Source organism: Cynocephalus volans, chromosome 4 (genome assembly GCF_027409185.1).
Source record: "Cynocephalus volans isolate mCynVol1 chromosome 4, mCynVol1.pri, whole genome shotgun sequence".
NCBI lineage: Eukaryota > Metazoa > Chordata > Mammalia > Dermoptera > Cynocephalidae > Cynocephalus > Cynocephalus volans.
In genome coordinates, this window is record NC_084463.1 from 45,933,170 (window position 1) to 45,959,546 (window position 26,377).

Sequence of the window (26,377 nt, forward strand, 5' to 3'; positions counted from 1 at the left end):
TCACCACCCAGAAAGTTGGTGCTTACCTGGTCCCTCAAAGGGCAAGAGTGCGGATGGAATAGGGTCCTTAGCACCCAGTGGAATGAGGTAGAGGCTCTTGATGTGCCTGCTCTTATTAGGTACAACACCAAAACGGCCACGACTGCTCAAGTAGGAGTAGAGAGAAACGTAGGCAACCTCTTCTTCCTCTGTCAGGGGGTGAAAGCGGATCAGACAGAGCTCCTACAATGCAAACAGAGGACAGGGGAAAGCCTTCACCTGTGGCCATGCGAGGAAAGCATCTGCTTTAAAATTTGTATCCAAACCTCAAAAGTACAGCCTGAAATGGGAGATTTTAGCAATTCTGATTTTGACTTTCATAGCCTTATTGTCCAACATTTGAAATAATGAAATAATGAAGTGGTAAAAGAAATTCACAATCAAGCATCCGAATGCTTGACTCCAGTCTTGGTTTCAGCAGGACACCCTTTAAAATGACTTCTACTCACAGTCTCAATTTCAGAGAGCTCTCCTGTGAGAGGGACAGGCCATGTAAGGTGTAGGCCTACCCACGTCTGCAGCAAAGTAAGCTTTCCCGCATGCACAGCGGCTGTGGGCACGGTGAGCAGCTGCACGATCTGCAGCCATTCCCTGTGTGTCTCCACATGGGAGGGTTAAACTAGGCACAGGGTCTAATCCCTTTTGGGAATCTGATGGAAAACTGTACATACAGACACACGCAGCTGTAGCTAAACCTCAGGGGTTCCCAGAAAACCAAAACCCATTCAAGAGCCCAGGCTCGGTGCCTTTTGCCAGATCACCTCCAAATTCCCATTGTACTCCTTCAATCATAAAAAAATAAACATAAAAATGAGGAAATAAAGTTTTCACATTTTTTTACTAAAATGTAATCATATATACATGATTACAGTAAAGAAAAAAACCCTTCTATCACCATATTTCTCAAACACACCATCACACAGGAATGGAACTATATAAACTTACTTTAACATTCACCTGAAAGTTTCTAGTAAGTTGCAGGCTGACATTTCAAGTGTTAACCATCAAAATGAAAGGTTAAAAAAGATGTTTAAATAAGCCCTATGTTCCATTGTTGCAGAGACTATACTATAAGCGGATACCTTAGACACAGAAGACTTGAGTTCACCAACATAATCCCAAACCATCTTCGGTGCGATCCTCCCACCGATGTGAATTGTGTTGGGCAAGTCCTAAATAAAAAGTACTTTGAGTAAATCACGTGTGAAACTCTAGTGTTCAAAAAGAGACTAATGTAGTAACATGAAGGCACCAAACAACCCAAAATTCAAGAAAACAACAATTCAAAGGAAAATGGTGATAACTGTAGTAAATACTGACTGGTGAACTACCGTCCAGGATTACAAGCTCCCAAACCCAAAGGTGGTATAATAACCTTCTGACAAACAGCATTGTTTAGAAACTACTGCCCAACCTTTTTTCGTTATCTTTTGTGAACACACACACACACACAAATGATTCAGTTATTACCAGGATAACTGACTTGCCACTCCTTCCTAAGTTCATAAATTCTAGTGCCATCTTTGTTAACTTGGAAAAATAAGAGACCTGTGAGGGGGTTACACCTGCCACCCACACTATGCAGGTTACAGACGCCTGGCCATGCTGGTGGCTGTGCACATACGTGTGGTAAATGCCCTTGCTAAACAGATCACTGCTAAACAGATCACTGGGCTGCCCAACTGCTCAGTCAAATTTCTGCTCTGTGCAAACCTGCTGACCCATTGCGGCAACCATTATCTTACATTCAGACGTACTTAAGTAACCAGGCAGCCAGCGTAAGAGTGTCACACGTCTGCCTGTAGTAGAGGATCTCCTGTGAAAGACACATACACACAAGCACACACACATATACTTTTGGTACTAACCTCACTAAGATAATCAAAACAGCCAGAGACAGGATATGCCTTAGTGACAAATTTTGCTACACTTTTCATGTTAATAAATCCTTTCCAAACAGTGTTGAATTGAGATAAAAAGCGGGTCGTATCTCCTTCTGGAGAGGAATGTGACTCTGAGACACTGTAAAACAAAACCATGAAAAATAAGGAAATCTGTGTACAATGAGAATTTCAAAAGAATGAAGACCATGTGTTTAAATGTAAAAGTAAAAATTCCTACACGTTTTGGTAGCTTACTTTTGCCAATTAAATGCTTTAATCATAATGATATAAATAGACATTTTGGTGAAAGAAAAAATAAACTGAATTGTATTTCTGAGTAAAACTCAGAGTTGAAATCACCAATTGCCTTTCCGTTCATTAGTTTAAAAGAAAACTTCATTGGCTCTTTCAGACTATATCTGAAATACACACCTGATATTCTGTGATGGAACTGACAAGTGTCCTGGGTCAGGGGATGAGGATGGATTAGCCAGTATGAACCTGGGCACCATCAAAGAGGTCAAAGCAGGCATCGGTGTGTCTTGTTTGGTTTCTACCACGTGGGCACTGTCTGGCTGGGCTGCTATGGAGGCTGTGACTGTGCATGATCCACTTGGAGCAGTCCTGGAGTCCCAGCTGGACATAGTGACAGTGGTGACAACCGCATTCCCATGGCCTTCCACTGGGGAGAGCTCAGGAATGACACCTCCTGGGGGCCCAGGGAAATACTTTCTCTCCAGGTTTGAATGAGAAGCACTTTCCAGGTCTGGCTCAGAAGCATTTCTGGGCAGAGTTCCTGGTGTTCTTTCATCAGCTGAGTTAGGAACTGGATCAGATGGAGAGCTGACACACTTGGATTTTAAGTCTTCTTTCTTAGCAAAAGCCAACAATTTCTGTTTTTTCAGAGGTGGCTCATCTTCTGATGAGGAAATGTGACCTGAGGTAGATGAGGAAAGACATGGTGAGAAATCTGACACATGAAGAGCACAGCGTGCTCATGAGCAGGTAATTGTTTACGAGAACCCAAAAGCAACAATGCAAAGAGAGGAGCTAACTTCATGAACTCCAGAAATCCATTCTACCCCCCCCTTTTTTTTGGTTTAAGCTCACCTTTACAAGGATTAGTGATTTTAAACAAAATCCAGTGTGACATTATCCCAAAATTATGCTCACCTGTACAGATTTTACAATTTAGATTAAAAAGATGCGCCTCATGCTGGCTTGTTGTTTCTTTCAACAAACTGCTACGGACGTCCAGAAGGGGCTGGGGGCTTTTTTCAGGGACAGCTTGTACTGATTCTTGCTGTTCCTCAAAGAAAAAAAAAGGTAGGTAATTTATTTTCCAATGCCATTTCCAAATTAACAGCACACATGAAAAAAGGTGGATGTGATTAAGAACCACTACAAGAAAAAAAAGGACCACTGGATACAAGTCCTTGAGAAGTAATGAAATTATGTATATTTGTTATAAGCTCACTGTCCTGCCCAATAATTTAAGACACCTAAAAACATTTGGAATGGAGAAATTTTACTCTATCTTTTCTGAACCCTGAAAATACCAAATGCTCACACCTAAGTCTGACATGGGTGTAGAATCTTTTATATTGGGAATGGTTTCCTGTTTTTAATGTTAGTCTTTTTGCCTTCATGGCACAATTTAGTTCTGGATTCTATCACCTAAAATAAAAAAGACAAAAATCAAGCCCTCCACCTTGTTTTCCAGGAGGAAAGCATATCACTCCTGCAAACAGTGTATTATTTGACTTCTGGTAAAGTTAAGTCTCTGGTATCTGAAGCAGCCATTCTACGTCAGTACTCACAGATGTCATCAGTTTCTCTTTCCCCCGGGAAATTTCCTTAGATCCAAGTTCTTCTGGCTTCATTCTCACAAGTTTTGCCAAAGAGATTTCTCCACGCAAAACACAACGGAAGAGTCCCTATAAAGAAACATCATTCATTCATTCATTCAAACAATATCTGTGTGTGTTAATGTGGAGGCTACAGAAACAACAAAGCAGCACAAGAAGCTCTGCCTGGAGGTTCAAGGACCACTGGACAAAAACCAAAGCTTTCAATGGAAGGCTGCACTGCACAGAGCCCTGCAGAGGCGCGACCTCACCTGCCTCCCCAAACAGTCCCTTGAGAGCACGCACCAGGCCACCCAGCTGAGAGCAAATGGAGGCCCAGAAAACATGCGTTTCAAAGTCAAGCAAGTCCCATGTTGCACTGATTCTTCTTTAAAAAATAAAAAGTCACCTGCACAGGAAAAACAAAATCATGTACACAATTTGGAATACAGGTCAGAAAGATACAGTGTTAGGAATACAGACAGGAAGAAATGACTTGTGCTGGGGGACTGTTAACCACGATGAGATGCAGAGTATCTGACCCTGGTTCTACTGCACAGCCAAGAGCTCAGAGAGTGACGCACAGGACCAGAAGACTGTAAGCCCTGGTGGCAGGAGGTAAGGGGCTGTAGCAGGTATGCAGCTCAGCCATTGCAGACTTCATTTCCATTTTGATCACACAAGAACACCCACCACCCCACGCCTGCTATGAGGACTGAGCTGCCCTGCAGCACCGGTCCAAATGGTGAGAACTGTAGGGGCTGTTCCTTACTATTACTGTGAAGTCTCCCAAATTGTTGGGCTCACTCAAGTGCTGAGAGAAAAGAAAATAAGGCAGAAAAGGCTGTCTGAAGCCAGAATATGGACACAACCATATTCTAGATTAAAGAATCTGTACTTTACTTTAGAGCCAATGAAGGGATGGGCATGTGATTTGGCACTGCAATGTTTAGAAGAGGCTAATCTGGTGAAATAAAAGATGGACTTCAGGGGCCGGCCCGTGGCTCACTCGGTAGAGTGCGGTGTTGATAACACCAAGGCCCCGGGTTCGGATACAACACCAAGTCAAGGGTTAAGATCCCCTTACCGGTCATCTTTTAAAAAAAAAAAAAAAAAAAGATGAACTTCAGCCAGTGAGATCCCTGACAAGAGTCCACTTAAGGTAGGGAACGGAAAGATCCTCAAATAACACCAAGTACATGGGGGCATACAGAAGTGTCACAGAGGATAAAAATACTTTCTAACTTTCACGGAAAGAATATAAATGTTGCAAATGCTGTTTGATGTATTACTGTGAAACTCAGCGAATAGAAAACACACACCAAGTTTCCTTCTGCGTCAGGAATATTGCAGTACACAGAGACCACACACACCTGATTTTTAGGATCCTTGAGGTTGAACAGGAGGCTGCGGTATTTTCTCATGTAGCGAATATCTGTAACTTGAAACAAGTTAAACATTTCCTTCTCCAGATGAAGGGCGATGTTTCCTACTTCTTTCTCTGTCATGATTAAGTCATCACTGTCACTGACTCTGAATGGAATGAAAAAGAAACTACATAAACCCCTTGAATTTGGATACATTACATTTTTGAAGCAGTGGGGCAATCTCAAAGTGATCACGCCATACATGGAAGAGCTTCCACAGATAAAAGCCAAGGACAACAGCCCACCTTTTCCACAAAATCTCTTTCAAGGAGCATCGTATATTCTGCCGAATTTGTGAACTGGGCTGTGACTGCGCAGGGCTCCAGGTCCCAAGGTGTCCTGGGACTGGAGAGGCCACAGGAAGAGAAGTTGTTACCGGCTTCCCAATGGCTCCAACCAAAGCAGCAGATCCAGGGAACTGTCTGGAAGCCGCCGTCTGCCTGACAGTGGAAGCACCACCTGATGGGGTGGCCACGAGCCACAGCTTTTGGGAGATGGTGCCCTTGAAGCTAGAGGGTGCCTTTTTAATGGACGGTTGGGCTGCTGCCACATTAGCAAAAGGAGGAGACATCTTTGGAGCGAGAAGTCTTGGCGATGGTCGTTTGCCCACTAAGCAGCCCGGGCGGTCTTTTCTCTTTGAGGCCGAGGCCACCGCTGCCTTCTCCTCTGCTCTTCCGTCTGCCTTCCTGGCTGCAAGAGAGAGCGCAGGTGTGTGGGTGACACAGGAGAACAGGCTTCAAAGCACGCCCACCCTAAACTAGCAGGAGCTTACTAGGCATTACTGAATAGGATACATCTAGAAAAAAGGATTTTTAAAATCTTAAAATTCAGAAAAGAAGCATAATTAAGGACTGTCAGCAGTATTTATGATAGTGACTATGGCTTATTTCAGATAGAAAAATGGTTTATTATATTATTATATTAAAGCTTTTACTTTGACCAACACACTCCATAATCAAAGCCTCAATTTACTCCTCAGTTGAGCTTTAAAACTGAAGGACAAACTTCATTTTACCAAAAAAAAACAAACAAAAATACCCTACGTAGGTTTAGGGTAACACTTAAGAATTCAAGTGCAATTTTTTTGTAAACTTGAGTTTCAAAACTCTTCTCAGGAAGGGTAAACAGACGAGTGCTCCTTACATGCACATTCAACCCCGAGTGGACCTCTGTGGCAACCACATCTGAGCATGGGGGGGGGGAAGGTTTCAAATGCCACATTGTCCTACTAGACGAGTCACTTGGAGGTGATGCCATTAATGAAATATGGAAAGGTGAGAGGAATTTGCAAGATGGGGAAAGTCAATCATGTTTCCATACTAAGAGTTGGCAACCAACAATATAATAATGTTGCTGTATAAATGTTCCCCTTTACAGCCCTCTAGTCATTATTCAATTAATGTGGTAAACAGTAAATTAGTGCTTTTAATTAAAACAAGGATTATAGTCAAAAGCTCAAAAAAAAAAAAAAACCTCAAAAGCCCCCAACTTGCACAAAAACCTTTACATGCCAGGAAAGAACCCATTGCATTATAATCCTATATAGGCCACCAGAACTCAAAGATCAGCACTGCAACCCCTCAGCTAGGCAGGGGCTCTGGTACAGACGCCATGTCAGTGGATGATGCTTGTTTGGGCAGCTGTGTAACACAGCAGCAATCCAGGCAGTGGGACAAGGCATAAAATGTCGGGGGAACAGGTCAGAGCTGCAGGCGGCCTTGGGTTGCATGGGATGGGGGTTTCCCAGGGAAGTGGTCAAGATACAGGCTCTTCTCAAACTATCCACTCAGCAGCAACCCTCCAAATTCCCAAACATCTTAGTGGGAGAATTCAGCTCATATTCCAGTGATCCTGTAAGTTTTCAGTCAATTCACTAAAAACCTGGGAGCTGCAGTTTCCCCACTTTACAGGACAAATAAAATTGTTTAATTTTACAAATTTGCAATGGTACCACATGGATCCAAAGCTTAGGACAGTCAGACAGTGTTAACAGGCATTATAGTTAACTTTAATTCCAACTGCTTTCGTATTTTTTGTCCTAATCATCCTTTTAATGGTAATTCACACAAAAGGCAAATCCCATATTTTCCTCTCACAGAGCCCTTCCAACCTCATACCCTGCCTGTCCCTTGCCACAGGGGGTCTGCCCATACTTGGTAGCATTTCTAAGCCTCAGTGGTTGAGGCTCTCCACAGACCACTGTGTCCCCTGGGGACTGTGGCTCACATGCTACAACAGCCACACCTCTAAATGCTTCATGCCTCTGGGACCTCTGGGTCTTCAAATGAAGTGCACTACACAGCAATGACAGTGTCTGACAAAATCAAAAATAGGGACATACTAGGAACAATGACAAAGACTACCTTATACTGTCCAGACACCTTGTTTTAATATTTTTACATGTATTATTTTATCAAGTTCGTATACCTAAAGGATCACTGTATGTTAATATTTGGAAGTTTATTTTTTAACAACTCAGATTTAGGTAGCAAGGTTTGCAGCATCTAACTTGACTGGCTCCTGGAGTTTAGATTAGATGAAATTGGCAGAGTCCCCTTTCCACGGGGGAAGAAGTGTGGGGGCAGGAAATGGCTGAACATATAAAGCACAGCAAGGATGAATTGCTACATGACAATGTCAAAAGGACTTTGACATTGAGCCAGGGCACCATGAACCAACTACTGGCCTAGAGAGGTGTGTAACTAACCACCAGCCAGGAAGCCGACCATCCAGCAGTCATGAAAAGAATGAACCTGGCATGAATGAACTTGAGACCTAAAACCAGTTCAGTCACTGTTTTTACAAACAGAAATTTTTCTGAGAATATTTTAACATTTCCAGAAACCTCAACAAAACACCTTGAATGCAGCACATGGGACACCTGTGCTATGTGACCTGAAGCCAAACCTAAGTGACATTTAACAATCACCTTGTTTCAGGTTACAAATATATGTTCACCTCAAAAATATTAACTACATTTCTCCAAATTATAAGCTTTAAAATGAGACATCCACAAATGATTAATACTTCCACGACTGGTCTAGTTATGTATTTTCTCCCTCATTCATGGAAAAACCAAGAGATTGTTTCTGGGACTTTCCAACACATGTGTCTAAAGTCATTTATTACCCAAGAGCAGTAGTAGTAAATTATGTAATACGTTACAAAAGGTGATTGCCTTCCTTAACCATGAAGATGCTATTTTATAAAATTAGCTGCTTCTCTTAAAAGCCAACCTTCATTATCCTTTACCTACTCTTTACTGAGTATATAAATACAAATAAGCAAATTATTGGTAAAATGTTCTATAACTGGGAGACTTCAGTGGCCAGTTGCCCACAGTTTACCTGCTGGTTTCCTGTGACACATATTAAGCCTCTGTTGTACTTTGAGGGAAAATGTTCAAAACATACCAAAAGTTCTACCCAGCATCCGCCCCAGGGACCTGCACGCACTTCTGTCCCACTGTGAGTGGCAGCCGCATCGGTGGTGCTGGACTTGGGTCAGCTCTGCTGGAGTGGCAGCGAAAGAGAAACTCATTTTTGAGCACAGCTAAAATGAAAACTTGCAAGTTCACTTTTTAGTGAATTATGTCGTGTATAAATTTACAGGATGGCAAGGAGTAACTCTGTGACCAACCAGAAAAAAACCTATTCTAGAAAAATAGCAGCACCACCTCTCAGGGCTGAGACCCCCCTGCGAGCTGCTGAGCTCTCTGCTGGTCAATGGCAGCACTAACTGCATCATGATCAGAGGTGTGTCACCCAGTCCCCTCCCATCTGTCCACTGGACAGGAGGGAAGCCATTCTGTCCACACAGCCTCTTTCAGCATCTGCACCCATGGGGCCTGCTTGTGGGGAGGAAAGGTGTCACCTTAGGGAGCTGGCTTAAACCTTAGCAGCAGGAGGAACGGCTGCCCATGGCCAGGCCACTGCCCCAGATGAAACTGCTACTGCTGGGCCTGGCCATTTGTTTACAATGGAAATAAGTTGTTTGGGGTCCAGCCGACTATAGAACGAAGCAGGCTCTTGGGCACAGGGAGCAGCAGCACACCCTAGTGGGCTAATTCCCCCAAAGCATGAAACTAGGTGTCTTGTCTCACTACAAGGATGGCTGTGGCAATACAGCATCACTGGACACTGGGTGGCACTAGAGGGCCTCACAGAAACCAGGAGGAGATAATCCGGCCTCCAGCAAAGGAACTATGCTAATAATTTGCTCCTCTGGGTACAATCTGCCCAGTAACCCACATGGAAGTTGCAGCAGGACAGGGATGAAAAATACAGGGCAAGAGCTCAAGTCTGCACAGTCCCAACCAACCCCACAGATACCCATGTCCAGTGACCGCACAAAATGAATGGCTCCTCACAGGCAAAGGAACGGGTGAGACACACCCCTTCTCAGTACTGGTTACTGATCTAGGGAAGTCGGGCTCCAGACCCTCTTTCACTCACACTGTGTCCTGAATCCTCACCATCAGTTACAGCTGTAAGGACTGTTTCTCTTCTGTGAACCTGCAAGCTACGTCTCTGAAGAGACACAGAGGAGAAAGCGTGTGAGTAAATTCTGTTCTATTTTTAGAACTCAGTAAGGCACATGCACAATGTAGTTTCCCATCTCAACTGTTTCTTCACTGTCAAGATTTTCCCTGGTATGAAAAATCAAGGTGCCAGTAGCAAAAGAACATGTTTTGCTTTTGCTTCCCTCAATATGCTTAAACATTTTCAAGTAAATTTTATGTCATGAGGGGAGATGGGGATTGCTCTCAGCTGCATCACGGGTCACCTCCCAGCTGTGCAGTGGTGTGCCTGGCTGCCAAGCTCACTTGGGAGCAGAGATGCTGCTTTTCCAGATTTTCCAAGCCAGAAACAAGCACTGTTCACATTAATAAGGTTAAACTTGAACCAACATCATTTTTTGTGCCTAAATTGTTTACTACTTAAACCCAGCAAGACAGAAGCATGTTAAAATAGTCCATTTGCACTCCCCCTGTCCCAAAGAGTCACATGCACATAAACCCCAGAGCTGATGACACCATGCAAATCATGGTGCAGGATATGCAACCTTGAGTTCTTCTCACTGAACACTTCCAGGTTTGCATCAAGTAAAAGTTGACTCAACTTTCATTTAAGTAGAAAAAGTAGCAAAAATTCCTACTGATTTCCTAAATTTGCTTCTCTAATTCCCAGAAGCTGGCTATAACTATGTTAGTGTTGATGTATAACAAACAACTATTAAATAGTTTATGACTTTATACAAATGTATCTGAAGATTGTGAACCACACCAGAGGAATTGTACCAAGTGTCTTCAGAGGTGACCTTTGCAATCTGTGACACTGATAATGCCATCAGAGGGACTTTCCATGATTATTAATCTTTAAGGTGTATTAGAGTAGATCCATAGCTCTAAAAGGCTCTATGAAGGTTATTGAGGAGCAGGTGAATTTATTGAGACCACTCCTGCTGAAAATTCTACTCCTCTCATCCCACTTCTCCAAGGTGGCTGAAGAATAAGAAAGAAGGGAACAGGTAAACGACAGACTGAAGGATGACACAGGACAGTGCTGACGGGATATCACCTTGCAGGTTTAAGTTTACAGAGATGTGAAACCTTTCCCTGACCTAATTTTCTGAACAATAGGCTATTTTTTTAAATTTATGAAATGTAAGACACTTCTTTAAGGCAGCCGAAGGCCCACCCACACATGCATGAGCCCTGGAGAGGCCTACACATACCAACAGAGCCAGCACCCAAGTGAGTGCAGGATCCTGCAAGCCAAACTCCTATGTAGTTGCAGGCCCACTGCTGCCCACCAGAGCCTGAGAGGGGCATGCACATTGACCCAGACGGAGCCAAGGCAGCCAAACATACACTCAACTGCATTGATACAAGACGAGTCACCACCAGAGCCTACAAACAGAGGAGGAAGTCTCTTCCCTCATAGCCCACTCCAGAGTAACAGAAGAAACAAGTGTCCTATCAGATGACCAAACACCAATGAAAATAACAGAACTACAAATAAATAAGAAGATATGACACCACCAAAGGAATATGGTAATTCTCAAGTTCCGGACTCCATCAAGGAGGAAAACCTTGAGATGTCTGAAAAGGAATTGCAAGCATTGATCTTAATAAAACTAAGAGAGATAAGAGGAGAATCAATTAGAGAACACAATGAAGCAAGAAAAAATATCCAGGTTATGAAGGAGGAAATTTACAAAGAGATTAATGCTTTTGAAAAGAATGTAACAAAACTAGAAAGGAAGGATTCATTCAGTGAAATAAAAAACAGAACAGGAAGCTTGAGCTGCAGGAAAGAGCAAGCAGAAGAAAGAATTTCAGACCCAGAAGATGGTCTCTTTGAAATAACCCAGGCAGGCAAAAAAAGGAGAAAAAAAAATTAAAATGAAGAAAATTTAAGAGAGCTAATAGAAAACCTCAAGTGCACAAACATCCAAATCATGGGTATTCCAGAAGGGGAGGAAAAAGTAAAAGTCATTGTAAACCTATCTAAGAAAGTAATGACAGAAAACTTCCGAGGCATAGAGATTCAGACTTTCAGATCTAGGAAGCCTGAAGATCCCCAAACAGATGCAATCCAAAAAGATCTTCTCTAAGCCACATTATAGTCAAACTGGCAAAATTTATAAACAAACAGAATTCTAAAAGCAACAGGAGAAAAGTCACCTATAAGGGAGTCCCCATCAGACTAACAGCAGACTTCTCAACTGAAACTTTACATGCCAGAAGAAAATGAGATGATATATTAAAAAATACTAAAAAGAAAAAACTTCCAGGCAACAATTCTATACCCAACAAGTTTATCCTTCAGAAATGAGGGAGAAATAGTGTATTTCCCAGACTGACAAAAATTATGGGAGTTCACTACCACATGACCAGCCCTGCAAGAAATTCTCAAAGGAGTCTTGCATCCAGAAACTGAAAAATGATAATCACTCTCATGGATTTACAAGAAAGAGCCAAACCCACCATTAAAACCAAAACACTAATAACAAAGAGAAAGAAGTTAAATCATGTCACCTTAAAGATCTAATTAATATTAAAGGAGAAAAATAAAAGGGGAAGAAAGGAACAATTGACATATAAAACATCTAAATAAAGAGCAATATAATGACAGGCAAAAAGCAGTATTTACCAATAACCATAAATACAAATGGACTAAACTCCCCATTAAGAAGACACAGATTGAATGATTATACAGAAGCTAGAACCAACTATACGTTGTCTTCAAGAGACCCACCTCGCCTATAAAGAAACACAGACTAAAAGTGATGGGATGAAAAAAGATATACCACACAAATGGAAACAAAATCTGAGCAGGAGTGGCTATTCTTCTACCAGATAAAATAGACTTCAAACCAAAATCCATAAAAAGAGACAAAGAAAGTAATTAAATAATGATAAAGGGACCTTTCCAGTTAGAAGACATAACAATCATAAGTATGTATGCACCCAGCACTGGAGCACCCAGATGTAAAGCAAACACTCTTAGACCTAAAAAAAGATAGACCCTAACACAATAATATTGGGTGAACTGAACACCCCTCTCTCAGCACTGGAAAGATCTTCCATACCACAAATCAACAAAGAAACACAGGACTTAAAATTAACCTTAGAACAATTGGACCTGGCAGACATCCACAGAACATTTCATCCAACGACTAGAGAATACACATTTTTTCTCATCAGCACATGGAACATTCTCCAGGATAGACTACATGTTAGGTCACAAAACAGGTTTCGGCAAATTTTTAAAAACTGACATCCTTCCTGGAAATCAATTACAAGCAAATTTCTGGAAAATACTCCAGTGCATGAAAACTAAACAACAGACTCCTGAATGACCTATGGGTCCAAGAAGAAATTAAAAAGGAAATCAAAAACGTTCTTGAAACTAATGAGAAAAGATGCATCATACCAAAACCTGTGGGATACTGCAAAAGCAATGCTGAGAAGGCAGTTTATTGCAATATATGCTTATATCAAAAGAATGGAAAAACCTCCCATAAATGACATAAATCTACACCTCAAAGGACCAGAAAAACAACAACAATCCAAACATAAAATTACTAGAGAGAAAGAAATAATTAGCATCAGGGCAGAATTAAATGAAACGGAGACACGAAAAATGATACAAAGGATCAATGAAACAAAAAGTTATTTTTTGAGAAGATAAATAAAATAGACAAACCGTTAGGCTTGCCCACTCTCACCACACTTATTTAACATAGTATTGAAAGGAGTAACCAGAGCAATCAAGCAAGAGAAAGAAATAAAGGGCATGCAGATTGGAAAGGACAAAGTCAAACTGTCCCTGTTTGCAGATGACATGATCTTATATATAGAAGACTTAAACACTACCAAAAAACTCTTACAGCTGACTAACAATTTTGATAATGTTGCAGGGTACAAAATGAACACCCACAAATCAGGAGCATTTTTATACTCCAAAAATGAACTAGCAGAAAAAGAAATCAAGAAAGCAAGCCAATTTACAATAGCCACCAAAAATAAAATAAAATAAAATAAAATAAAATACCTAGGAATCAATTTAACCAAGGAGGTGAAAGATCTCTACAATGAGAACTAAAAACACTACTGAAAGAAATGAAAGAAGAAACAAAAAAAGTGGAAAGACATATCAGGCTCTTGTATGGGAAGAATTAACATCATGAAAATGTCCATTCTACCCAAAGCAATCTACAAATTCAATGCAATCTCCATCAAAATATCAACAACTTTCTTCACAGAAATAGAAAAAGCAATGCTAACATTCATAGCGTATAAAAAAAGACCCTGAATAGCCAAAGCAATTTTAAGCTTTAAAAAAAAAAAAAAAGCTGGAGGTATAACACTACCCAATTTCAAATTATATTACAAAGCTCAAAACAGCATGGTAATGGCATAGAAACAGACACTCAGATCTATGTAACAGGATAGAAAACCCAGGAATCAACTTGCATACTTACAGCCAACTAATCTTTTACAAAGTCAGCCAGAACATACATTGTGAAAAAGACAGCCTCTTCAGTAAATAAATGGTGCTTGGAAAATTGGACATCCAAATGCAGAAAAATGAAACTGACCAGTATCTCACCATATGCTTAAATCAACTCAAAATGGATTAAAGACCTGAATATAAGACCCCAAACCATTAAATTACTAAAGGAAAACATTGGGGAAACACTCCAGGAAGTAGGAGGGGGCAAAGGCTTTATGAATAAGATCCCAAAAGCCACAAGCAACAATATAAAAAATAAACAAATGAGCTAATATCAAACTAAGAAGCTTCTGCACAGCAAAGGAAATAATCAACAGAGCAGAAAGACAACCTAAAAAAATGGGAGAAAATATTTGCAAACTCTACATCTGCCAAGCACTTGATATCCAGAATATACAAAGAACTCAAACAGCTATACAGTAAGAAATCAAGTAATCCAATAAAAACTGGGCAAAGGAGATGAACAGACATTTTTCAAAGACATAAAAATGGCAACAGTACATGAAAAAATGCTCAGCATCACTAGTCATCATAGAAATTCAAATCAAAACCACACTGAGATATCATCTCACTCCAGTTAGACTGTCCATTATTAAAAAGACCATTAGTAACAAATGCTACTGAGAATACAGGGAAACGAGAACTCTTCTACAATGTTGGTGGGACTGTAAATTAGCACAGCCACTATGGAAAACAGCAAAGAAGCTCCCTCAAATACAGACAGCACTACCATATGATCCGGCAATCCCACTACTGGGTATATATCCAAAGAAATGGAAATCATATCGAAGGGACACCTGCACTCCCACGTTCACTGCAGCTCTATTTACAATAGCCAAAATATAGAACCAACCTCCGTGCCCATCGACAGATGACTGGATAAGGAAAATGTGATACATGTACACAATGGAATACTACTCAGCTATAAAAAAAGAATGAAATTCTGCCATTTGTAACAACCTGGATGAGTCTGGAGAAAATTATGTTGTGTGAAATAAGCCAGACAAGGATAGATAAATACCACATGCTCTCACTTATAACTAGGTGCTAAGAAAGAAAGAAACAAAGAAGCAAAGTAACAAAGAAACAGAAAAGACTACAATTCCTTGAACTTTCAGAAGGACAGAAGAAACCAAAGGTTACTAGAGATGGGGGGACGGAGGGAGGGAGGGAGTTTGGGGCATGATGGGTCAGGTAAAGGGCATAAAGAAAAATCACGATTTGTAATAATGAATATGCTAATAACAATATTTTTGAAAGTAAGACACTTTAAGTACAAAAAGAATGTCATTATTGGCTTTCAAGAAAATTCCAGCTATGTGGATAACATTAAAAACCAGCTGTCAAGCTAAATTCTTTATCAGAACAAATTTTGGTATTTCTTCAAATTAGGAGGAGAATGTTGATTTATATGTACAATGTCTGGTTACTCCCAGCCTCATTTATTTGTCACTGACAACTCTGCGAGAGACAGAGAAAATGGCTTATGCAACTTGTAAAACACAGACACACCCTCCACCACCAGCTTTAAATTTCTAAAAAACGATCTTGGGATCTGGTATTCTACCATATGTTTGTTTTATTAAAGGAAATTTGCTCATGATTTCAATGCAATGTGCTTCTGGAGCCAATGCCAGAATTTGTCCTTGAGGACACATGTTCTCCTGGATCCATTTCACACTGTGCCTGGCCACCTGCGTGGCACACACACATGAGCAGGAGGACAAGGCTGTCAGATGGGGAACTCACACAAGCAATTATCTGGGTTTAGGTCTGCAGGCTATTAAGGTTTTCCTTTTCAACTCCGCCAGCTAGAATTAAACTGCAGAAATCTGTTTTCTATTTAAAATCTGTTCACATCCCAAATGTTTTAAGTTACTTAACAAGACTTTAGGGAGTCCAATATACTGAGAATTGTGCCTGTAAATATAAAGACCAGGCACTTCCGTTTCAAAATTGTAATAAAGCAGAAATACGTTAGAAAAGAATTTTTAGCCCACTTCATTCCTTGAGTAATGGGGGGTAAACAGTGGAAACAAAGAGAGGCAATATGGAAGGAAACAGATATAAAAACACAAGAGAAACGTCATTTTCTAGGGGAGAACTAAAAAGCAAACTGTGTCTGTAAACTAAGGAAATTATAAAGAAATCCACCCCCCAAAATTTACAATAATTGTATGTTAATCGCATCACCTTGAGAATGTGAAGGATACTTTAACAGGCAGGGCACCTCCTTAAGCAGCAGCAGAGAGCTTCCTGCACAGCAAGGCCCAGTTCACTGAGCAGCTATACCTTTGCCCACACACCGAGGGCAGCACCAGCCATGTGGGAGCAGAGGATGTTGTCAAGGCCACCTCCACAAGCAGCAGTAATGCTCAGCTCTATGCCACAGGACTTCTCACAATGTACACAGTCACACAGACTGTAAATGGACCCAACAACAGCCTCAAGACCCCCGCCCCCCGAAAGCATTTCTGCAGCCAGTCCGGGAGACAAGGAAGGGTCTTCATGGGGTGCAGTTATGATGGGCTGTGTGCATGTTGCCCACTCCCACTATACCTGTCAGGACTCAGAGGATGTGCCCTGCTACCAAAAAGTCAAAGAGATGTTTGGTGGGACAGAGAGGCAGAGGCACATTGAACTTGGATTATTTTACCCATGACCCTACTCTCCTCCCAATCATCATTGGGATAAATGACATTTCTGGGGAAACAGAAAATGATCAGAAGCAAGTAGCTAAAATGTATGTCCTTTATAAATTTTAGATATCAATCAATTTCAATTCTGAGATGTAGAGATGTGCTGGGAAGGTTAATTAGCCATATCAGTGCCAGTGAAAAGCTGATGGAAGAAGTGGGAAAGGCCAAAGGAGAAAACCTATGAGTACAGAAATTACCCTCTCTGATCTGGACTTCCATCCATCGCTGTCCCCCCTCAAAAGGTGAGTGAATTAGGAGATGATAATGTAGAGATTAGGGCAAATTACTTCCCCATCTTTTCCTCTCTCCAATGTGCACAGTCTCCTCAACCCCCACACTTGGAGTCTTGGGGTCAGCTCTCCAATTCTAGTCAACACAGAGAAAAACTAACTGAACTGAAATTAATCATCCAAATTATCTCTTCTGTGGTTATTTATACCCCCCAGTTTTTCTTTCCTTTACTGTTAAGTGCATATAATCAATTTAATTAAAGCATTATAGCAGAATATTAAAAAGTGACTGCTCCAACCCCTTTGACAGATTTGTGATACTTATTTTAACATCTGTTCATTGGCTCTAAAAGTGCTGTTTTGCACAGGTGCTATAATTGGATGAACATATGAGACATGCTATTTGCTGGCTTGAAATTCTCAGCTCAAACAAGCTAAGGTGTATGGAGATTCATTATAACACAGTAACAGGTTAACTCAATTGGGATTCCATTTCTTAGGTCTTGGGCTGTTTACATAACCAAAAGGAATTACTTTTTATATACATAAATAGACCACAATAGATCTAGCACCTACCTACACAAGTACACCCCTGCCAAGTGATGTGTTCAAAGGCCAACAAAAAGGAAAACACAGAACACATTTATAATCCTGAAATCTAGGGCTATTTAATCTTTTTGGTGTTTAATTTTTAAGGCACAAAATGCACTATGAACACCATAAATGAGAACTGATTTGACCACAGTTTTGTAATAGAATAAAATGTATCTGATGGATTGAATTTAAATTTCTAAAATATAACTGTGCAGCATTAGTCTGAGAAACAAGATGCATGATCTAATCAACAAGCTGTGTGATCTAATTGGGTTTCATGGATCTATTTGGAATATCTTCATTACATTAATTTGAAATGTATGCCAGGGTATGACCTTTAATAGTCTGATCTTTAATAATAGCTTAAGAGATGAGCCAGGAAACCAGTCACACTTAGAATTCTCAGCACTTTCTCTTTAGTGAGGACACCCTGCAGTTCCACATGGGCAAGCACACCCCTCACTCACTGTGGGATCTACAGAGCAGCAGTAAATGCCCTTCAAAATTCAAATGCATGTTATGTGGGTGTGTAGTATGAGTAGGACATGAAAAAACTCCCACCTGTCCAGTCAGAGATAAACTTAACTCCTGAAAAGCATACCTAAGGAATACCAGATGCCACACTAATTTGCAGAGGTTCCCACAACATATAAAAAAAGTGCTGGTTTTATGTGCTGAGATTGGATCATGTGGGAAAACTTAAGTTTTATATGGGCTGTAAGAAGACTAACTGATGTTTGGACAATGAGGAATTTTAAATGCTGGGCGGTCTATCTATTCAGATTTTGCTGAAGACAATACAAATGCTTATCAGAGCCTGATAAGGAAAACAGATTTAAAAACTTAATCATCAAGGTGAAACATTTACTAATGAGGTTTGCACACCTTTTTGGAAAACACTGACTGGAAGTCCCAAGAGATTAGAGATAGACCTTCAGTGTCAGGAGGCATCTAGCACATGGGCATTCCCTTCCAGCACTGATGGTGCAGCCAGTGTTTATGATCAGCATTAAAACACAACTGCAACCCCCAGTCCTGGACAGGCTCAGGAAATGGCTATCTGGAAAGAGTGGGAGGGCTCCAGGAGGCCAGCCCCCAGGTGATACATACGTTTGCACAACAGTGATGACGAGACAGTGGAAGTCTTTTCCAGCTTTACTGCACTGTAATTCTGGTTGCTTGCCCAGGACGGCAAGCTGCTTTCACAAGTTGTCTCCTTCCCGAGGGATTTGCTTCTAGAAAAAGCCACCACCGCCTTCTTCACTGTGCCTTCTTTTTTTTCTGGAGCTGGTCTCTCATGCAGAGAAGAGCTTTTAATGCCTCCCTGGATAATCAGTAAAACCCCAATCATTAAGAAGGCCAGAAAGTACACCTCCACTTCATTTCACTGAGAAAGAAAGGTCATAATCCTTTACCTTCTTTGGGTCATCTACCCTGAGTCTGCACACCACATTTGCCTAGCAGCAGTCTGGCTACCTTTGCACATCAAGCCAACCCTTAGCACTCCCACCTCTTATTCAGTATTCCATCTTTTTGAGTGACAAGAAGATCCCTGACACAGAACCCCCTGTAACCTTGCTGAGGTATGAGAGCAGTGACACAGGAAGAGAAGAGCACAAATGATGTTTCTTTATACTCTGCCAGGCCCAGGGCATGCTTGGTGCAGCTATTCTCCTCCTGGGTGCAGCAGCAACCACTTCTTTGTCAGTTCTATGATTCAAAACTACCAACTTTAAAAATTAAGTCACCTAAAAGTAAAATAAGCATTTGAAAATAATCAAGAAAACTCTCCAAACAGTGTTAGTTACACTTTGCTTGTCATAAATGTAACATCAACCTGAGCCCCAGGACAGGCCTGAGACAAGAACCTGTGATTTCCAGCAATCCCTGAATTCTCCCCAAGTACCAAAACAGGACAACCTTGGCAGGAGCCAAGGGCAGCCTCATCCACCTGGAAGCAGGCAAGAAGCAGAGCATGCCTGGAGTCCAAGGCAGGACCTGAGGGCAGCATCTCCTGCCTGGAAGCAGACACGGAGCACACTAAAATACCCCTTCCACATGGGTGGGCCACCACAGCCACTACCACCGCCATGGCTGCTGCAAAAGCAGCTCAAGACCACCACAGTAGCACAGGTGTCATGCAGACAGCCTACCAGATACCTGATTGCATTGACACAAGGAAAGCCACCAGTGGAGTGTGGAAAAAGAAGAGTACATCCTTCTCTGCAAAGCCCACTCCAGAGTAACAGAAGAAGCAGCAACTATTCTCTAACAGATGACCAGACATAAATATAGAGATACTAGAAACATGAAAATCCAAGAAAATATGACACCACCAAAAGAATACAGTAACTCAGAAATACCAGACTCTATATAGCAAGAAACCCTTGCAAGGACATAAGGGGTATTATGAGCAACAATCTTAAAGGAACTCACTGAGATAAGAGAAGACTCAGACAACATAAAGCAATGAGAAAAAAAATCTGATATAAGGGAGGAAATTTACAAAGAGATTAATACCTTATAAAAGAATGATCAGAATTCATGGAACTGAAAGATTCACTCAACGAAATAACACAATGAATAGTCTTAAGCAGCAGGATAGAACAAGCAGAAGAAATAATTTCTCATCTTGAAGATGGGCTTTTTAAAAATTACCCAGGGAGAAAAAAAAAAAAAAAGAAAGAAAGAAAGAAAGAAAAGAAAAAAAAATCTAAGAGAGCTACAAGGCAACCTTAGGCACACAAAAATTCAAATCATGGGTGTTCCAGAAGAGAAGGAGAAATGAAAAGGCATGGAAAACCTATCCAATGAAATAATAATGGAAAACTTCCCAGGAACAGGGAGAGACATGGACCTCCAGACCCAGGAAGCTCAAAGATCCCCACACAGATTCACCCCAATTATCCTCTCCAAGACACATAATAGTCAAACTGGCAAAGCTCAAAGACAAAGAGAATATTTTAAAAGAAGCAAGAGAAAAGCATCAAGTCACCTATAAAGGAGCCCTTATCAGACTACCAGTAGACTTTTCAACAGTAACTCTGCAGGACAGAAGTAAATGGGATGACATACTGAAAATACTAAAAGAAATAAACTGCCAGCCAAGCATACCATAGCCAGGAAGGCTATCCCTCAGAACCAGACAAAGATTGTGGGAGTTTACCACCATGTCACCAGCCCTGTAAGAAATCCTCAAGGGAGTCCTACACCAGCAATCCAAAAAATGGTAATCACCCATCGTATTAGCCATAGTTCGGTTCAAACTGTATCTTACAAAATTCAGTCTTGGTAGGTTGTGTGTTTCTAGAAATTTATTCATTTCATCTAGAGGATCTAATTTGTTGACCAACAATTATTCATAGTATTCTCTTAAAACCCTTTTGATTTCTGTAAATTTCATTGTAATGACCCTTCTTTCATTTCTGATTTTAGTTATTTGAGTTTTCTTTTTCCTTAGTCCACCTAAACAAAGGTTTGCCAATTTCATGGATCTCATCAAAGTACCAACATTTAGTTTCATTGATTTTCCCTACACTTTTTTCTGTTTTGTTTCTTTTTTCTATGCTCTAATTTTTATTAGTTACATTCTTTGCTAAGTCTGGGCTTAGTTTGCTCTTCATTTTCTAGTTTCCTGAGGTGCAAAGGTAATTGTTCATTTGAGATCTTTCTTTTTTACTAATATATGCATTTATATTAGATAAATTTCTCTTTTAGCAAAAAATAAAGCATAAGAAGTAAATAAATAAAAACAGGTAAGCTATGGAGACAATAAAAAGATCAGGGGTTATGGAGGAGGAATGGATGAATAGGCACAGAGGATTTCAGGGCAATGAAATTATGTGACAGTATCATGGTAGACATACATCATTAAACATCTGTCCAAACCCACAGAATACACAAAAAAGTGTGAAATCTAATGTAAACTTTGGTCTTTGGATGATGATGATGTATAAATCCTTTTCATTAACTGTAACAAATGTACCACTTTGTTGGGCAATGTTGCTAATGGGACAGGCTACACATGTGTGGGTCAGGGATACACATGGGAAATCTCTGTACTTCCTGCTCAATATTGCTGTGAACCTAAAACTGCTCTAAAAAGTAAAGTCTATTAAAAATAAATGAATAAAAATAATAAACAAACAATCTTGTGAGTGAGGTCTCAAATGAAGAACGTAGACTTGTCCAGAGCTCACCTCCCTCCCAACTGCCCTGTGTGTCTACTCTCTATACAAACTCCGTCGGGTGACCACCAACTCTTTTATTCAAGACTGCTGCCAGTGTCCTGAAGTCTTATGTTCTCCCTGCAGCAGTGAGTTAGCTGCCTTTGCTTTACTGCATTTACATGACTGAATTTCAGCTAATGGGTTATGAAAAAAAAAATAGGTGGAAAGGGGGAAGACAAAGGTAAAGGTGATAATCTCGGCAGTACATTTGTACCTGCTTTCCCTTACATTCTACAAATAAATAAAAAAACAAGTCTCAGGGGGAAACACTTTTACACAAATTTTGCTCCAATTGTTCAAATGGCTGGTGTTAGTCAGCTTACCTGAACACTATGCTGTGCAAGACGGAGCTTCTCTGGCTTCATCTTGATCTTCTCCTTAGGTTTTGGTTTCTGTTCTTTGCTTGAACTTAAGCATTTCATAGTAGCTGCAGCATGTTTAAGAATGCGGTCCTTGCTGCAGTAGGCCAGGTTGGGCTGCACCACATTGGAGTGCCCAGGTCTGGTACACCTGGAGGTGCCTGGAGCCTCTACCACCTGCAGAGCAAAACAGGGAGCTTCAGACATTGTGCTTGCCAATTTCAGCAGTTAAAGTGCTGTGTAAAATCACTATGTGTAGTACCAAGCTCACTGTTTTTAATTAAGAGATGTCAATAATATTTTTAATATGAATAAAATCCTATCTTTACTTATTCAAACTACATGAGTGTATTTCCCCGAGGCAAGGTATTCACATTTTAACTGTCCTTCAAACCATCTGTGGTGGGCAGAACTCTAAGGTGACCCTTAGGACACCTGCCGCTGGTACATAGGCTCTGTATAATTCCCTCCATCTTGAGCATGAGCAAGGTCCATGGACATGATGAGACTTCATACCTACAATCAGGTTCTGCTACAGGGCAAACGTGCAGTAATTGCACAGGTAAGCAAGGTCCCAAATGAGATGACCAGAAAGGACCTGACTTCACCAGGCAAAAACCCTTAAGAGAGAAACTGGCTTTTCCTAAAGAGAGGAGACTCCATTGCTGATTTTGAAATAAGCTACCCTGCTTTGGGAAGGCCAACCAAGTTTAGGATCTGAGTACAGCTGCTAGATAAAATACGGGACACACAACTAAATCTGAATGTCAGATAAACAAAAAATATTATATAAGTATGCCACAAAAATTGCATGGGACATACTTATATACTGAACAGCATGAGGGATTCTGGAAGGGGATCTTTCCCCTGCTGAGCCTCTGATGAGACAAAAGTCACAGCCTGACTGCAGTCCTGTTAAGATCCCAATCAGAGGGCCCAGTGAAATCATGCCCAGGCTTGAGAACAACAGAAACTGAAACCATAAATGTGTGATGTTCTAAGCTAAGTTTGTGGTAGTGTGGTATATAGTAACAAAAACCTAATACATCACAAGATGTACACTTGGTTGCTTCTGTTTTGATGGTCAAGACTAAAATACACATGAAGGCATCCCTCAAATGTACTTAAGTGAAAACTTATTTCTCAAATTAAATAATTAACATAGTTATTTTTCTTCCACAGAATCTGTTTTACTTAGAATAAAGTTTTATATAAGCTTAAGTAAAACATGTTGACGATAAAGACGAAATGGAGGAATTTTCCTATTAATTTTTCTTAATGACTGTGATATTAACAGTAGTGTCATATTTCCATTTAGTCAGTCTTAATACTTTCATGGCACATTTATTTAAATGGCTCAGTCCTTGCACTTCCACCTTGCAGCTAACAGTGCAAGAGTGTTCATAAGGCAGAGATGCTTTGAGACACAGCAACCTCAAAGCCTCCTGTTTGGTTGGCCCCAGTTAGAGGACAAGCTGCCAGGGTAGGGGTGGGCCAGGGACTCAGGAAGGCCCAGAGTGAAACATGCTCTGAATCACGTCCTCTCATGGGCACTGGAATGGAGATTATGAGCATGTGACATCTCTCCTCAACAGCAGAAGCTGACATATGTGGAAGAAATGATGAAGAATCACAGCCCCAGAGGGACATAAAAACCAGGTGGCAAGGAGAGTCAAGTAAATAGCCACAAGGCAGAGAAATGACACACTGAGCCAAGAATAGTGAGGGTCAGACTGATGCAGGCACCAAGACCACTCAGGGCTTCCCACACCAAGATGGCAAAAGAACCACAAGGCAGCTCGAGATGGTGTGTGTGGGTGGACAGGAGGGCACACGCATTTCAGCAATTCAAAAACAATGCTGCTGATACACATAAAATACATAAGTAACATCAAGAACATGGAAATAAAAGTGAATTGTTAAGAATTAAGTCCACAACAGCAGATGAGGTAGGTACAGATGCTTGTCCAGATGGTGTGGGCAGGAGATGGGGGCAGAGCACGGGAGGCCCCACCCCAGATGCAGCACCTGTCCTGGTAGAAATTACCTTATTTCAAGACAGAAACTTTCCTAGCCTTGATAGTTCTACCAATAGAAATTCTGGAACCCATAAGTTCATCCCCTTAATGTTTACTTCAGTAGGCAAAATACTCACAGGCTGGCAAAGCTTGAGTTTTTTCTTGCCACTTGGATTTGCAGCTTTCTCAACTCTCCTCTTTATCTTTCGGTCTTCACTAGATTTTTGCTCCACTGTTCCTGTACTTGTAAACTCTGTGTCATCAGCATCTCCAGGTCTAAATTTAGTTTCCCGATGATCTGTGGTTTCTGCATTAGTCTCATCCTGCACTTGCAGAACGGTGCAGTTTGGGCAGATATAATCTTCCCTGTTCCTTTCCAGTAGCCTTCCTCGAGCCTGAGAAGCGCCCCCACAATCGCCACGAAACCGTTCTTCACATCGGTCACAGCAACTCATAAACCTGAAATCACAAAACAGTGATATTAGGAATGGGACGTGAGGGACAAACACTCATTTTTTGACAAATTAAGAAGTCCAATAGGTTTTAACATTCTATTGCTTAGAAAATGCAAATATACATAAAAGTACAGAGAACAGAACAAAGAACACATATGTCCCTCTCTTGATTTTACTAACATTCAACTAAATTTGTTTATCCTTTTTTGGCTGGAGTGAGCTATAGGCTTTCAAGGCATTGTACCCTAACTACTTCAGTATATGTCTCCTCAAAACAGCAGTGATGCCTTTGTCCCACCAACAAGCCAACAGAGATTCCTTAATACCAAAGTCTAGCGAAGACTCTGAGCTGCCCCCATGTCCACGCCCTCTGCTGTCTCCCAAGGAACAGTCTATGGGAGCACTCTCTGACAGATTACTGAGACCACGTGTGGGGTACTCGGCAGCCACTGGCTGCACATGGCTGGGTGGGGGCAGGGAGCTTCTCACCTCCTCCCATGCTCATCACTTTGACTGTAAACAGCCACATGTCCGGTGGCTACCACAGGGGAGGAGTGGCTCTAGGCAGGCCTTTCGTTCCTTTTTTGATAATGATGTGTTCGTCTTTTTTGAATGAACAAATTATTCATCCAGCCTAGCTTTGTAACATTTAAAATCAAAACAAATATAAACACTATTTTCATCACCCGGATTTCTTTTAAAGCTGGGGCAGCCCATCCCTGTCCTCCCATGACCCACCTGTTGTTACGAGGCTGGAGACACATGCGGTCAAGAGTGCTGAGGTCATGCAGCTCACATTCAGGCTTAGGCTTGCCCGAGTCCCTGCTCTCTTCATCTTTTACTTGCTGAGCTGCTGTCCTCTCCCGCTGGCTCTCTTGGTCATGGGTCACTGCCTGGGACACAACCCTCTGGACAGTCTCTGGCTCTTGCTTGCTGGGCAGAGCATTCTTGACAGTAGTTCCTGCCTCGTCATGCACAGTTTCTGTGGGATTCTCCTCCCGACGCTTCTTTCTCAGGTGATTCTGGATGCCTTTCAGGGGCCTGTCAGGTGGCTCTTGCTCTTGCTTTCTCCCAAGGCGATTCTGAAGCTCCTTCAAAGTCAGGCCATCACTGTCATTGTCAGAGGTGTCCTCCTTCTCCTTGCTTCCTGTGGCCTTTCCAGAAAAGGAAGCTCGTTCCTGTACACTCAAGGAACCAGAGTGGGGGCCACTTTTCATCTCAGAGGCACTTCCTACGCTCCCTTCCAAGGCAGTTTCAACATCTGGGACTGGACAAGACGTTGGCTCACTGGAATCTTCAAAGGAGACATGAGCATTCTTCCTTCTTCGGCGCTGAACTATTGTAAGGGATTCCTCCACTCGCTCGGTGCACTGTGGCCATGTCCCACTGCGTCCCAAGGCCCGGCTGTGCTGCTGTGGGGGCTGCTGCCCCTGTGAGCCTGCCTCCACATCTCCCACACTCTCTCACTTAGCAACAGTTGTTCTTCCGAATCCCTGGGTTTTGATGAAGGCTTTCCTTGTGGGTTTGATCATCTCAGGTGTCTCCTCACTGCTCAGGTCACCTTTACCTTCCAT

The 26,377-nt window shown here is 41.5% G+C and overlaps 1 protein-coding gene across 1 annotated transcript; it reads right to left on the reverse strand.

Moving 5' to 3' along the window:
- LOC134375679 (death-inducer obliterator 1-like) lies at positions 1-26,377 on the reverse strand. Its single transcript, XM_063094339.1, is given in 14 exon segments — positions 1-222; positions 1,122-1,211; positions 1,908-2,061; positions 2,355-2,859; positions 3,096-3,231; positions 3,493-3,546; positions 3,549-3,599; positions 3,743-3,859; positions 5,143-5,302; positions 5,442-5,886; positions 18,853-19,066; positions 22,295-22,507; positions 24,486-24,807; positions 25,542-26,377. Coding segments are annotated over 14 exon segments (3,519 nt in total).